Source organism: Ambystoma mexicanum, chromosome 12, assembly GCF_040938575.1.
Source record: "Ambystoma mexicanum isolate Mex_15411 chromosome 12, UKY_AmexF1_1, whole genome shotgun sequence".
Lineage (NCBI taxonomy): Eukaryota > Metazoa > Chordata > Amphibia > Caudata > Ambystomatidae > Ambystoma > Ambystoma mexicanum.
In genome coordinates, this window is record NC_090936.1 from 442491434 (window position 1) to 442508597 (window position 17164).

At 43.8% G+C, this 17164-nt stretch overlaps 1 protein-coding gene across 1 annotated transcript in view; it reads right to left on the reverse strand.

Moving 5' to 3' along the window:
• Positions 1-17164, reverse strand: part of DCP1B (decapping mRNA 1B) — a 344394-nt gene that overhangs the window by 313814 nt on the left and 13416 nt on the right. Inside the window, exon 3 of the mRNA XM_069628640.1 lies at positions 15166-15293. Coding sequence (XP_069484741.1) covers positions 15166-15293 — 128 coding nt within the window. The remainder of the gene's footprint in view (positions 1-15165; positions 15294-17164) is intronic.

Sequence of the window (17164 nt, forward strand, 5' to 3'; positions counted from 1 at the left end):
ATAGATCAGAACGCTCAGGCGGTGGCGGTCACGTTGGACGCCCAGAAAGCCTTTGACATGGTTTCCTGGAAATACATGTGGCTGGTCCTCGAGACAATGGGGGTTGGCCCAAACATGAGAGGGTTTATTAGACTACTGTACACCTCCCCCGTTGCGCGGGTTCGAGTTACCTCACTAACATCCGAGATCTTCACGTTATTTAGAGGCACCCGCCAGGGCTGCCCCTTCTCTCCAATTCTCTTCGCACTAGTGATAGAACCAATGGCGGACTATATCCGCTCTAGGCACTCTCATAAGGGAATAAGGTTATTAGAGGAGCCTGAAATTATATCCCTTTACGCAGACGACGTCCTACTTTATATCAGAGATCCCACAACTCACCTCAATCCCATACTGAGAGATGTCACCCGCATTGGCACCCATTCCGGTTTCACAATTAACTATTCCAAGTCGGAGATCTTCCCGCTCACTCAATCCACCACAAAGCCCGTCTCCGAATATCCCCTGCGCTGGGCCCCTGAAGGCATTAGATACCTGGGTGTACATGTATCCCTTACCAAACCCACCCTACTCACCGATAATTACTCTGCGGTAGCGCAGATAGTTGAGGCTAAAATCTCACGGTGGCGTACTCTGCCGTTATCCGTTGCAGGTCGGCTGTCACCGATTAAAATGATTCTGCTTCCCAAGCTCCTTTACACCTTTAGTAACATTCCCGTTTGGCCTGGGAGGGCATACTTCACTAAATTGCACACGCTCTGCGCACAATTCCTCTGGCACTCAGGTGCGGTCCGCAAGAAGTGGACTGACATGGCACTCTCATACAGACGAGGGGGTATTGCTGCTCCGAACTTTGCTACATACTGGTTGGCGGCCCAAGCCCAATATGCCACTCATTGGTACCCTGGCGCCCCGGTGCGCCCTCATGTTAAGCTGGAACGGCTGGCAACTGCTGGCATTAATTTAATGTCCCTAGTGTTACAGCGACACTACGCCCCGGACTCCCCAGTTGACCCCATCGCTGCGACCACGTTTGCCTGGACACGCATACTGGCCTCATCAGATGGGACCTCCCCGTACTACAAGTGGCTGCCCGCGTGGGCCTGCCCCGGGTTGGAGCCCACGCTGGACGCTGCCTTGGCCCGCCAATGGGAGGCCCTCGGGTATAGGGCATTGTCGGACTTCTATCCAGAGGGCAAATTCATAAACCCCCAGACTTGGAAGCCGGGTCACACTGGATCCCCCTTGGAAACTCTCCAGTACTACAGGCTCCGCGCGGCGTTCCGCTCTAGGTGGCCTTCTTTCCCTGACGAGCCCCCTGACAACCCGGCTATAGCGTACATTGCTAACTCGGGCGGTGCACGGGGCGTCATCTCATCATTATATCATATCCTGCAAGACGCCCCTTCTACGCCGGTCCTCGGTGCTCGCAACAAATGGGCAGACGAACTGGGCCTGGAGATAACTGATGAGCTATGGGAGAGCATGTGTCTCCACACCCAAAAAGTCTCTCTCAACTTCCGCTTCCGAGCCATGCAATATAAGCTCCTTAATAGGCTATATTATACACCGCGCAGGACTTCGGGGTTTGCTCGTTTTGAGGTGCGCCTGTGCCCACGTTGTGGGGCCGAGGACGCTGATCATCTACATATGTTCTGGACCTGTCAGAATTTGTTCAATTTCTGGGACGGGGTTCTTAAGACACTTAGTGCAGTAATTGAAACCACTATCGATCCCGATCCCCTTGCAGTCCTATTTGGGGTTTGGAGTACTGAGGAAACTAAACGCCTGAAAAAGTTTTTAAATGTAAGTTGTATGATTGCCAAGAAGTGTATACTCCAGAACTGGAGGTGTCCCTCTCCCCCGACCCCGCAGAGATGGTTGGGCCTGCTTACATGGTCACGGAATTGCGAAGAGGACTATCTGTCTATGCTGCCGGCCCAATCTCGACCCAAGAACATTTGGAATGAATTTAACACATATCTCAATAATCAGTCCGAGGGCGGATCGGAGTCCTGTCTGTCCCCGGCCACCACTCCTGCATCGTGATCTCCTCAGGTCTTCTCCTTTATTCGTAAAACAATGTAGTCACTGCTGTAATGTTGACAAGGCAGCCTGTAAGCACCTCCATGTTTTATATGTTTCATGTGCTTGTTGCCTTAATGTTTGTACCTTGTGAACCTCTGCCGATAAAAATAAAAGTTTAAAAAAAAAAAATTAAAAAAAAGATAATACAGGTGAATGGTGTGCATTTGTGCCTGTAAATCCATACCTGCTAGGACATGATTTATTTTTTAGTCTGGATGTAAGCAACATCAGTCTCCCTGCCTTTTCACGCCTTGAAACACTTGTGAATAGGCGCGTTAGTATCATATACCATATCATAACGGCTCAATTGAAAACTAACAGAGTGCAACTTTTTTCATTTCGGGTATTTTCTTTCTGCAAAGCATCACTTGTTATAGTACTTCCTTGCTTGATCATCTCTCCCAGAACCAATGTGGGCTACTACACCATGGAGCACAAATAATGTGTGCTATCCTTCCAACTCGGGTACAGCCTTGCCAGTGCATTTACTACATTCAGAGACACAGTCTATTTAAGCCATTACAGCCGGGAGTGGCACATCTACTTTGCCTTTGTGCACCTTGGACCAGATTCTGAGTACAATTGGTCATGGAATTCGATAAGGGCCCAGGACCCTAGGTTGTAGTCCACTCTTATTTGGGGATATTTTCACAAACAGGGCCCATGTTAATGCAAATGGGATCTTCCCAACAATTCTAAAAGGTCAGGCAGGTTGTCTCAACATGACTGGGTTGCTTCCCTTTGAGACCATCCAGTTATCATATCCAATGTCTTGTGCACTGGTCGCAGATTTCTGGAATTCAACTCATTTGTCCTAGGCTGTATAGTTCCAAGGTGGTTGCATCATTACCCCTCCCTGGTGTTGGTAGGCTTTAGGGTGCCCCAAAACCGCCTCGTCGGATCTAGATACATTCTGCCTGGAGTCCTGTACCCCACTCCGGTGTAAAGTCTTGTAGAGAGAGGGGTGTCCGGTTTTGGCTTCCGCCAGATTTCTCCTTCGACTCCTGTCTGATCTCACAATAGTCTCACTAGCCTAGTCTTGTTCATACTCCACCGGCCTGGTCCTGCCTACAGCCAATCGAGCCTGCTAAAACCCATCCTCCTCTGGTTAGCTATGTGATGGCCCAGGCTCTTCCCTCAGTGCTTCTTTTGCTTCTTGAGGTTTGTTTCTTTTTCTACCCATAGGGGTATTACCATCTGGTCTCTCTACTCACTGGTGTCACTTCAAACCCACATCCTCCCCTGAGCCTTCTTCCCAGGGTCTCATATCACACTTTCAACGTTCCCCATACCACCTTTGCTACCACCACCACCACCATCTTGTGGCGCTTTCTTTTCACTCCTCAGTCTTCCATATCACACTTCCTCTGATGTTACTTCCCCCATATCACTTCACCCTGTAAGGTTATCACCACCTCCTTCCTTTTGAGTTTCACTACCTGCCATCACTCCTTTAGTTCTCACCACCTCCTCCTGTTCACTCCTTCACCCTGGTGTTTACACTTCGCCACCTCCTGTCCCATCTCGGTCTGATAAAGCCAGCTCCTTTCTTTCTCCTTCCGGACTTACCAAGTACCATCTTCTCTCACCTTGTGATGTTACCCCATTTCCCTCATTCACCCTCTTAGCACTCATCACTTCCTCCTGCTCTCCATTGCCATCACCTCAAAAGTCTTCATGTTTCTGGTTCTTCTACCACTCTTCATACTTCTTCAAATGTGAACCTCCCGCTAACCACACTGCCAGATTGAGCTGTTGGGTCTTCAAAGTCAGTTGCTCCTCCTGCTGAGTTTGAGGGCCTGCACAGGTGTTCTCTGAATGGGACAGGGTTGCCACTGGTTGCAGTTTGTGCGTATTAGGAGCCGCTTTTGGTCTAAGGGCCTGGGCTAAGCCTATAACCTGCTTGGCCGCCATCTTTGAACATAGAATCCCTTATCCAACTCGCTATGGGGCTGCCAGTATTAAACTCAGCTCTCCCATTTCCTCTATCGTAGGATGTACAAGATGGAAAAACACATGGTTATTTCAAGCTCTTTATTTCCCTCTGAATGTTGTTCACTTGCTGCAATTGTAACTTTGTATCCCCAGAGAATGAATCTGCCAGTGAATAATGCTCGTGTGAAATTCAGATTTTTGCATTCACAGCTGCACTATTAGAATGTCATGAATTGCCAACACAGTATCCACAGGACTCGCACGTTCACCACTGGATGTTCTCTTTATGAAATATTTGTCCTGATGACATTAATGCAGAATCAACAATATCAGCTACCACTGCCAGTTGAATAAAGTGAATTAAATTCTGTAGTGGAGTCTGCCTAGCTGAATGTTTAGGTGCCTTCTGTTGGGGGTGAGGGGTGCCAGTCTTACTCTGCAAGGTCTCACAGGGGTTTGGTCTGATTAAAAGCTTTTAGGGATGGCCTTTTCTAGTGAGTTGGTGGGGAGAATCCAAAGACCATCCATCCCGGTGGTCCACCAAGGAGGGACATGTGGTGAGGCATGAGATTGTCCCCTGCAATGTGATGGGAAGCAAGGCAGGGTAACCTACGGAGGGTTGGAGGGTGAGTTCTCCCCATACAGCCCCTGCCTGTGCCCACATACACTAGCGATATGCCAACATCAACACTGATGTAGGATTTCTGTCCAAGTGACCTGGCTGTCTATCATATGGCAATTATTTCGAAATGTAGCTTTTCCTTAATTTCTCCGAACAAGAAATTAAAATGTGAGCATGCAAGGGCATGAAATTCAAACTCTGAAAAAAACTAAAGAGTCTGGTTTTATAAAATTCAACGCAGTGTTAATGAAGTGAAACACATGAAGCAGGAATATTATAGAACATTTGCCTACAGAAAATCTCATGTTCACTCCAACCCTCTACTCTTTACTCCGTCCACCCCCCCCCCCGCCCCGAGCTCCCCACAAATACTTCCTCTGAGGCACACTACTTGTTCTTAATTATTGGTGGGGTAGTATTCTTATGTGCCATCAGAAACCAGAGGTCTTAAATCTCTGTGATCAGTGGTCTCATGCGCTTAATCGCATTTCTGGGAGAAGACAAATTAATACATCTGCACTGCTAAAGACAAAGAGGACTGCTTGAAGTGTGCAGCATCCACGGTTGTGAACCTCATCCCCTTGCATTAGCTTGTAAGATGGAAAATACACTCAGAATATTAGACGCTAGATTCCTCTGGGCATGGTAGGAGTCAAGGATTGGTTTATGTCAGCAGCTGGAGGGCTAGAAAATGGTGCCGCCCATTACTACCATAAACAAAACTTTGTATACTACAACAGCTTCAGTGCAGCTCATTGCAAAGTGGTTAGTGGTGTGCATGCAAGTACAGACTGTCTCTTCAAAGGCTTCATCAAAAACAAGTTACTCGGGCCTGGGTGTCGAGGTGGAATTAATTCAAAGGTTACAGCTGCTAAAGCAAAGAGCAAAAGATATACTGGCTTAATCAAAGCACACAAACAATACAACTATACCTGTGACGCATGATGGCCATGGCAGGATTGAAAAACACCAGATTTTTCACTACCCTGAAGTATGTGCATTGCAAGTTCATTTGGCAGGCAATCAACAGTTGACGATAAGGCAGTAAAGCATGGGGGACATACCATTATGTTGCTTAATCATATGGTGATTTGTCACCTCTGTGACAAATCACTTGTGTCGCGCTGTACCTCACACCTCAAATCAGCCATTTTGTAATGCTATTAGTCTTTTGGCTCAAACATTTTTACAACATAAGTGCAGATTTGTAAAATTGCCATTTGTAAATGAAGCCACTTAATGAGCCGAAATGCCCCCTGTTAACTTTGTGCACATCACTTGCCGGACAACCCTCTACTTTGCCCAAGATTAATAAAGCCAGGGCTTTTAGTTGCTGCCTGGGAAATAGCTTCCTATCAAAAGGCTGGCAGGCCATGTGACACTGCCCCATTACGATGACAAAACTACAGGTAAGGTTGATCCTTTGAGACAAGCAATCAAAGTCATCAGGCTTTGTGGGAGCAAAAAAGGTCCACCTTCTACCATCTTGTGGTTGCACAAAAGATATACAACTGAGAAATGTAAAATTGAGCCAACAAGATAAAAGAAGGAAGCACTATGGTGAGCACCATGTCTTCTGGGGTACTACTCAGGCTGTGAACCTGCAAAAGTATGAAAGAGACACATTAAAACAAATAATTACAGTTCCCAGGTATTTTGCTTTGTTTCTTTCCAACCACACATACATTGCCTATTTATTTACAGAGGCAGCAAAGCCACACATCAAATGGCAATTGAGCACTTACTGCTGCCTTGCTCAAATGAGCTTCTGAAATACAGGTAATTAAGACCAGCCAACAACGGCTTGGAAGAATACCACGTAGGAATGTTTCATTGTAACCATCTATTGTGTAGCATTTTTATTTATTTAATCATTTATATTGTGCCTTAGGCCTATAGGCAATTGGGTGCAGATTCAAACATTGACCAACAAAAAAATAACCATACCAAAAAACAAAGACAAAAATCATAAGCAGAAAGAGGCCAGAAAGGCGAAGGTAACAAAAGAATGCAATAATACATGACAAAGCAATGTTTGCAAAAAGAGAAATAAAAATTACATTAAAGTAAATAAGCCGACTACAAGGTAATATTGTAGGGAAGAGATGAATCCCCTGCCTCAATAAAACTTCATTGTGTAAACTGGATATTGTCAGCCACAAATTTTCGAGTAAGATAATATACCTGCTTCGATCAATTAAGCTTCTGATGCATCAGCAATTACAAACAGCAACGTATACCATTTAAAACAATAAAACATAAAACATGTTAAACATTGCTGTTGTCACGAAGCCCCCCCGCTTTCACACATCAATCAGCAAAAACCTCATACACAAATACAAAAAGGTAGATGCCGGGCGTTGTCGCAGCGGCCCGCCCTGCTAAACTCAGCCCCCCCAGTCCACTCCTTGCACATGATCCCACATCAGCCCCCGGGCCTCTTTCGCTCCGACTGGTTACCGGTATACAACACCTGACAGTCTGATGGTAGCTTGCACGGTACCATTGAAAAGTTTCAGGAGAGCCGGTCAGGTCATGAAATATGCACAGGGGTCCCCACCCTTTAATCCGCCTCGACTGCACACAGAGGACCCATACTGGTAGTCGCTCTCTCATAAAATATCTTTTAGGGTTTGCCAAAAGAACTCCGAATGCTCGATTAGATGGATTTCTGGGGGTAGGAAATGTGGTGCGCCTAGTAGGATTTTGGGGGTAGGAATTATGACGCACCAAGATGGTTTTGGGTGTAGAAAACGTGACGCACAAAGATAGATTTTGGGGGTAGTAAATGTTACGCACTGTGGTGGACTTTGGGGGTAGGAAATGTGATGCATCCAAGGATTATAGGGAGGGGATAGGAATGCTGTAGCACCATCTTGCTTGCCCGTCATTTCACGCAGATGTATTAGGAGGATCGCGCCAGCACGCTCAATATCATAGGGAGATTTGGCCCAACGAGGCGAAATGTCTTTGAGGACAGACTGCTAATTGCACCAAGAAGACTCATGTAGATTGCCCCTTCTGTGCTTAAAACACCTGTCAGGATAGATTGCCACTGCTAGGGGGACTTAGTACTGGACCCCTCAGTTTCTAGATACTAACACGCTTATACGCTTACAATACCTGCAAGGACAGTCATGGACTTGTACATAAGATATGCGGGTAGCCGGGCATTGCAACTAGAAGAAACAAATGCAGGTTAACATGTGTGTCACTTAGAGTATCCGTGTCTTATGTTTGGCCCGCCCATGACGCTCGATTATACGTGTTTTAACACCCCATTGCACTTACACTGCTTAAGTTAAACACTGTTATCGCACAGTGGTTGTATGCATGTATAGATAGATCCTAGTAGAATCCTTTCACTGGCGTTTGAAGAACTTGGAAGATAGGTAGTAAGACTATAAAGGTAACCTGTTAATTGCGCTTGGAGATACCATTATCCTAGTTTCTAGGGCAGCCTTTCTGTCCCACCTAGAAGAAGCATCTAGCCTATTGCACGTGGCAGACCCAAGGGTAGCCTGTCCACAGTGCATAGAAAAGTTTACAAGAAGGTAGCTGTCTTTTTCTTCCCCCACAGAAGATCGGATGACACAGCAACATCAAAAATAATCTCCATCTGAACTTAAGGTATACGTAAACGCACCACTTCAGTGGACATCAGCCACAGGCATTGCTACACATCCATGCACTATGACAAATTCGGTCTAACTGGTCACATAACCGAAACACCAGACTAACCTCGACACCTCTGCCATTAGAGTACAGCGACAAATTTTGGACTAGCTGGGTACTTGTTGAGTCTCCTCCACTAGCGCCCTGTCGTGGCCTCCCTCTGCGCCCGTCCACATGCTTAGCTTCTTGGGTTGCTTATTGGAGCTTAGCATGCCCTCCCAAGCCCCAATCTTGGTCAAATGCACACAGGCATCCCACGCCTCGACTTCGGTCCCCGAGGGAGTTTCTAACACAAAGCGCTTTGAGGACATAACAAGGGGAAAACACGCTATATAAATGACTACAATACAATATAAATTGGTCCTAAAGTCATTTTGTAGATAGTAAGATCGTGACCTTAAAATTAAGCATGTACCCAGTGTCAAACGTTACTGGTTCATTAACTCCTAACCAACTCTTTGTATTGGCTATGTATCCTCTGCATAGTCAACCATGATTTTCAAATTAGAATGCAAATTCAACAGGATTTTGCATATGCTCAAAAAGTGAGGAAGACATTCCACTACTATCTACTAGTACACACAGCCACGACACACCCCACTTAGCAAAGATATTTCTGTTTTCATCCTCATCCACTGCGATAAACGGTGTGATCCATACAAGCCAAGTCACCACATAAAGCTATAGAGCTTCTTGCGCTAGTCAAATCCATGGCAACATGTACATCTACCGGCAAGTAAAAGGCACAGCCCTGCCCAGACTCTCCCTCACAAGTCTTCAGATGGGAACGTGTAGAAAGTAACCATTCCAATCAATGCATTATTATGAAACGCACATTGGTATCAACTTTTAAGTGTGGAAACAGAAGTTAGCTGTTGAGCCGGAGGCAGCAAGTCTGGCCAAACTTGCCATCACTCTTATTACACACATTCCTCTTGAAATCCTAAAATAAAAAAGAGCAACCAGGAATATTCCCTATATTATATGTAGAAGTAGAGAATGCCATTCGGTTTACCTCCTAAAGACGTCTTGGCGATAGCGGCTAGCTTTGATATTTTAATAGCTGCAGCAGATGTTACCACCTACCTGGGTTGCACACCCTTGAAGTGTATCTACTTCTTCTGTAGCTGAAGTAGGGGCTTGGACAGTCAGCTTTTCTCTTGGCCCGTGGCATCTGTTGAGGCACTTGATCAGCCTGCATGTTTCTCAGTAGCAGAGCTAACTTTACAAAAAGGTAGGTGATCTAGCCTATTCCTAGTACAAAGAAGACTCGAGGGGTGTCCTGCTCACAGATTTTTCCAGGTGGAGTTGCTCTTCTCTCTGCAAGCTACAGCAATATGCTCCTTTCCCAAAAAGCCGTGGGTAGCCAGTTGTTCAATCACCTAGCTTGTACAATATTAAAAAGCAACAGGTGACTTCCTCTCAAGTTCTGTTGCTGCAGTGAGCTCTCAGAATCTCTATGAGCATTCAGCACTGTGAGGTAAGAGTAGAATCTACTATGCCATGGGCCAATGGCACTGCTTGCTTAACGGCAAGATTCTGGAAAGCAGTGTTTTTATTTTAGTATGCAAGTAATATATTTAGCTCAGATGCTTTTCTTAGTTGGTCCATTTGGCTTAAATATTTGGCTACAAATTTGGAGAATTTTCTTTTACTCTAAATTATATTAACTTATGACTGCTGTTATTTAACATCTCAAGTTGTATGTGAGGTGTTGAGTTATTTCGGCTGCATAACTTGCATCTGTGAGGCATGAAGCTGGATGAGCTGTTACATTCGAAGGGCTATAGAACTCTGTCCTTTGGTTATTCTATTTGCAAAGCTAAATGTGGTCATCTGTGGGAGTTTAGATCACATTATGAAATGACCAGCCGACAGCTGATACAATGTATTTAATGCGGAGTTCACATTACATAGATTTTGGATTGCTTTTGATAAGCCATAAATAGAAATTTAGCTAGGATAAAAGTCAATTGTTACGCATCTGTTTGTATTTTGTAATATTTTGTTTCCTTTCTTTTATTCATCTTACTGAGTGGCTGAGGTTTAGTAGGAAGGATCGAATGAATTTGTTAAAATGCAGGCATGGGTTTCTGGGTGGTAGTGGAGAACTGGTTGAACTGTGTAAATACTAGAAATCTTGTTTAGCGTGACTATAGTCTGGCATCTTTCAATAGAGACACATGTTTTTGTGTACTATCAAGGTTTGTCTGGGTTGGAGAAGTTAGGGTATTTTACGCTCTGGATTTATTTGTTGTTTTTTCTCTGGTAATTTTGTGTTCACCGTTACATGGGTTTATTTATTTGTTGTGATGTTATACCAAACTTGATTCTTGGATGCCCACAATTAAATCTATGGGATTGCTAGTGGTAGGAACTTGGAATGCGAAAGGCTTGAATTGTCCGATTAAACAAAGTGATCTTTCAAGAAATGCACTTTGTAGAAGGTGCTGGAAAACCTTTTTTTAACTCAAGATACTCAGAAATGTGGCTGAACTCCTTCACCTCCCAATTCAAGAGGAGTCAGGTTTTGATTCGGAGGGGTTTGGGAATAAGTGTGGAAAAGGTTCTTATGGATGCTGTGGGACATATAATTATAGTTGACTTGCAATATGAAGATAGGCTTGACTTATCACCTTTGGTTCCATTTATGGCCCGTGTACAGCTGGGGGGATTTTGATACTTTGAGGAAGTCGTTGTGTGATATGAAAGGAGAGTTGATTGTCTGAGGATACTTTAACTGTGTTTTAGATTTTAAGATGGCCAGAACTTCGGTGTGCCCTTTTACAAGTCAAAAGTCTAGTAGAGAATAAGTATTTGATCTGGTGGATGCGTGGAGAACTGTACATCAGTGTGAAAGGGGTTTCTCTTTTTCTTCTGCGCATGACTCCCATTCTAGCCTTGACTACATGCTCATACCTGACAAATTGGTTGAGGCTGCAAGTGATGTTCAAATCTGAACGATATCTTTCGGATCATCGTTGGTTAGAGTTAAATTGCTCTTTGATTTGCACAAACGAGACTCTTGTAGGTGGAGATTGAAGCCTTTCGTCCTAAAGGAGGAAAATGCTTTACGTTCACTAAATATAGTGAATTATTTCGCTGAAAATAATGTTTCCACTGATAGTTTTTATATTAGGACGCTATTAAAGCTACAATTAGAGGCAAATTAATTAACTGGACTGCTAGAGTGAGAAGAAAGGGGGAAACAAGGTTGGGAGATCTTGAACGAGAATTGGGTGATCTGCAGTCTACCTTTGGCCGCACTAGAGCTGCAGAAGATTGTATAAAGATGGAAAAGATAAAAGGAATTGTTGAAATGTGAGATTGATGCTCAAGCTGAGCGTGGAACCTTCTATACTAGGCAGCATTTGGTTGGAGATTGTAGTGGTAGGCTGCTGACAAATAGGTTGAGATCTTTCATTCAAAAAACAGATAACAGGTCAGGTAGAGTAATGGTCAGAAGGGAAGAGATAAGTTAGTGTTTTAGCTCCTTTTATGCAATTTTGTATGCCAAAGATCACATTCCATTGGAAAGTGAACTTGCAGAGTTTGTTTGATAAGATTGATGTCCCCCGTTTGTCCAGTGGTGCTAGAGAGTTTTTGGATGCTCCAATATTAGTTGGACGTTTTTCTAGCAGTTCTTCTGGTGGCCACTAGACAAATCTTGCGGGTCTGGAAAACCCCATGCGTTGAAGAGTGGCTATTACATGTGCAGCGCCTTTTCCGTTTTGAGAAGATCAAATTTAGTAAATTGCATAGAGGCGAAGCTTATAATGAACAATGGAGTGTTTTTAATGAATTTGGTATGCTTAATATTTGACCAGAGTTAGGTTTGCTTATGTTTAATTTCTTTAGAATGGGGTAGGTTGATGGGTTAGTGTTTTGTTGAGTCTTGTGTTGGTTTGTGTATTATTGGTACGCTTGACAATATTTTATCAAAGTTTTATTTGACACCCTAAAATCTTGAGGATATTCTTCCTATTGTTCATACAGTTTGTATTTGTTTAGTTCCATACTGATTACTCATGTATGGTTCTGATGGCATTGTAATGATTATCCTAATGTACAAGTTTGTTATTAATGTGCTCATTTTACATTTAGGTGCAGTTTAGTGGAGGGAAATTCTTCTCTCTCCTATTCTTTTAGACAGGGGCTGCACCACCGTTGGCCAGAACAGGACAGAAGCCGCTTTCTAGGGGCGGTCGTGTGCTTCCGATAGAGGGATAGCACTTGTTTATTTGCAGAGTAGATAAGCCAGTATAAAATAGATTTTTTCTCCAGGCAGCCTGATGTGTGTTGACAATAAGCACCCAACCAGGAAAGAAATCTAAAGGGGACACTCCACGTGATACAGCCACACCAGTGTGCACTAGATCAGAGGCGCCACTGGTGGGGGGCGGGGAGTGGAGAGCTATAGCCCCGGATTGAAGCTCAGGGGCTAAACCACTGAGTCCTGACATTAGTGTAGCCCCAGTTCTTTTACAAACCTAGCAGCACCCCTGCACATGATAGAAGAAAAGTTTTGATGACCGTACATCGCTTCACGCCTACATGGTGATCCACAAACCAACAAGATGGACACAACTACCTGGGAGCAGAGCCGAACAGAACAGCCCCGATAACACACGGATGCTCTCAATGTCCAATGCATGTTAAAAAAATAATTTATTGACACCTTGAGAATAACAATCTAAAATGTGATCACATGCCAGTGGATTTGCAGACTAGCACCAAAACTGCAAAATTAAAATCAGATTACATGGATAAACTGGGAGAAACACATGAAGCTAACTGCCAATCAACAGAGACAAGGAATACCCCACCCTCCACCCAGTGGAAGAATGAAAAAGAGGAGAACTAGCATGTAACATATCACACACAATGCAACTATCCCCCAACCCCCCCTACCCGGAACCAACAGAGTGCTGCTGGGATCAGACCCAAGGTGAGCCACGTTGTGCCAGTGAAGGATGCAATCATGCCAGAGACCATGAGGCTTTTTTTGGTGTAATGGAATATTAGACCAAGTTCATTAAGAACTTTGTATCAACATGTGTTTCCCCGAAGGACCTGCAACATTAACAGGAACTATATGTTTGGTTGTCCGATTGCGAGACCGCCTTTCAACTCATTAGGCAGGACATTGCACAGACACACACTCGGAGCATGTTCAACCTTCATGACAGAACAACGCTCACCACAGACTAAAGCAATGTGGGCCTTGGTACTGCCTTAACACATGGAAATAGGTGGTTTTAGCAATCGCCTCTGCAAGACTGAATTACTCCACCGCTGAAAAGGAGGAGCTCTCCCATCGCTAGGCCATTGAATCCCACAAATTCTCTCTGTGGGGCATACACTCCATCGTGAAGACTGAACATAAATCATTAGTGCATGCGCGATCCATCAGTGGGGCACACTAATCTTTGCCCAGAATAAGTTAGAGGGCCCTGGCTCTTCAAGTGGTCAACTACTGTGTGATCTACAATCCCAGGCCCAAGAACATGGTCACCGATTGACTCGTTTGCTTTCGAGTTGCGATGGTCAAGCACATGTGGGCAAACGATTTCCCAGGTACCTACAGGTGATGTCTAAACCCGATGTATGGAGTTGTGAAGCTGCTGGTGACCTGGAGTGATGAAGAGTTGAACACTATACTCCACAAACTGATGGCTAGACAGGGCAGAAGTAACTGCTGAGCACTTCAGCACCTTCCACGATGAACTGATGCTGGCGAGCAAACTCAGTTTTAGGTGCAAATATGTAGTGCCTCGCCCACCCCCAAAGTGGTCAATTCCCTTGTTATTGACATGGCCCATCATAGCCAATTGCAGAGTGTGTGAATGGTATTTGGGGCCCGACATTGAAAGTGTAGTGGAAGATAGGTTTTGCCTACCATGAGCACAAAGCAACAAGTCTCACGTCAATCACAGTCTGCTCTTTGCCCAGTTTCTATTTCAGCAGAGGGGCTAACGCGTGTCAACAAAGAACAACATGCATGGAAAAAGATCTACATCGGTGTGGCCAACAAAAACACCTCACACAAACCAGACTATTCCAGGTAAATCAGTGAAGAAGACAAAGAACATCATTGGCGTCATTGAAAGCCATCTTCCTTATCATGAGCAAGATCCAGCCCTTACGAAAAAAGCACCAGAATGCCTGTCCATGGACACAGAACAGCTTTGATGAATGGAGCATTGAATTTAGAAGGGAATCACTGAATGTCAACAGGTAATATTGGAATTATTAAACAGGATCTGCTCACCGAGAGGGGACAAAGCATGCTGTGTCACAACTACTAATCCGAAGAGTCCATCTATGCCACTTGAAAATAATTAGATGTTTCTTTTCTACAAGGCATTGTGCCCACCACAATCCCAGAAGAGCAAGTCCCTCTTTGTATGCCATCACTTGGCATTCCTATTTAGCAAGTGGCATAAAAGGGTCACACCCACATTCTCAACTACACCCAACGCAGGACAACACCAAATCAAGATTTTTGATCTGCTTGCTCACTGTACTGAACTCATTAAAAGTGGATAAAGATCAGTCATCCTTCTGGCATCAATTAAAAATCAGGCTATGTTAAAGGAGCTTTGATTGTTGAAAGAATGAAATACAACTCGATAAGTGACGCCTCAATACCATATTTTGATTGGTTATTATATGTAGACATGATGCATTCAAAGTTTTGGGCCATGGAAAGGCATGCCAGAACAGCCATCAAATATATTGAATTTTATTTTAGGAGGTGGAAGATCAGCCAAATGAGAAATAGAAGCACGTATTTGAACTACACAAGAACCAAATTATAGTAGTTTATCAGAAATGGTACTCACATCTGGCATTCTTGTACAGCAAAAATGGGTCCTGCAACTGGAAGTCCAAATCTTTGGTAATGGGCTCGGTGCGATTTTCCATGCTCAAGCGGTTCATGATGGTGAAGCCGTGCTTGGGAGAGGCGGATCTGAAACGGGTAGACAAGAACAGCAAGGTTAAAGACAGAAGTTAACACGCAATCATCTCCCCAACAAAACTAACAGACTGCATCAATGTTTTACTTCTCTCACAACTACTGATCCGCTGGAATGAAATGTAGCCAACAGTTCAGTATTGTTTTAAAAAATAAAAAAAAAAAAAACACAGATTGTGGGTTTTATAAACGGGAGGGGACAGTACACTCGCCCCTGCATTATCTACCAAGAGTCCCAACATTTGCAAAAGCATAGATCTGCTTGACAGCTACACGTGTTCTGTAACCCACTTTTCAACATTCAAATGACATTCCATTGCATGCAGGAAAAAAACGCACAAAGAGGCAGCACTGTGCATTAGTTGCACAATTTTGAGCATGAAAGCACTCATTCAATTCAAATGCAGATGGACATAAAATAAAAACCCCAGCTGAGCAGGCCACCTTACGAAGAAATGGGGTGTGATTAACACTAATAAGGAAACATTGTCATGGTTACCAGGCGATTTCCGATTATGGTATGAACAAAATTGGCATTTCGTACTGCAGCACTCACAATTTGCGAATTTTCGATGGGAAAGAGCAGAGATTTTCTGCTCCACAATAAAGATTCTGTATTCCATTTTCAGTATTTGTTAAACTGGATTCTAAGGGGTCAAAATCTGAATGGGTGACTTATGCAAAGTTTCACAGATAAACGGGATATAAATCGAGATGAGCAATCCATGACATTCCATTAGTCCTCATAAGAACTAGGTTTCTTTAAATTTAATTTCTTATTTTCGCAAAGCAGGATAGTGATGGGCCGATCTCTAAATGGGAGACTGTGTGATGTGTTCCAGGCAGTCGAGACTTATAAAATATGCACGTCTGATGGCAGAATAGACATCTCAATATTACTAAAAAGTTGTGCGTTTTACATAAACTGTCAAAAGTTATTTCATATAAAACACTACATTCTAATGCACTTCAGTTAGCTATTCGGATTTAGGAAATGCAAACCGAGAATTTGATTTTTGGCAAGTACAATTTCTACATGGATCAGTCTTAAAGCAGCGTGGTTCCCCCGTTATTTAATATGGAATTCATATACGTTCAGCAATATACTTCTACATCTCAAGGTGGCACCCAAATGTGAAACAGGCTCGTCTCTTTGTATGGAATGGACAGCACCAAAATAGAGTAAGTTCCAATATGGCGATGTAACACCATTTCAAATTGGAACAGACCTTTTCACACCTAATAGGCCAAAATCGCACCTAAAGTTCCGACAGTGAAAAAAGTCTGAAAAATGCATACCACCAAAGGTTTGAACACCCAAAGTTCGTACCTTTGATGGTATACATTTTAGGCAGGTAGGTTAAAAAAAAATAATAAAACCGCGGGGGCGTCCCCCGCAACACTCCCTCACCATACTACACAGAGTGAGCAGGGGTTGCAGGGGAAACCCCTGGAGCAGCTCGAAAAAATAAAATTTTAAAAAAAGGACTCTGCGGCGCAGGTTCCTGATCGCAAAAGTGAAAGGGAACTGGCGCTGCAGGGACACAGCGCGACTTAAAATGGTAAGTAGGGGGTGTAGGTTTGTAGGGTTTTGAAATGTATGTTTGCATGGGAAATGGACGAACATTTTGTGGTGCATACATTTCCCATGCAAACTTTTCCATTGCAGACTTTTCCGCGACGGAAATAAAATCACGTAGATCCTTTCACACCACTGCAATATGCCCTTTACTATTTGTCCCAATACGGATAATCACAAGGCAAGATCTAAATAGATACGTAGGTTTCTCTTTGCTGTCACATTAAAAGGAAAAACACTACCAAGTTCTTAGTTGGCTTCATTTTATTTTTTAAACAGCCAAAAA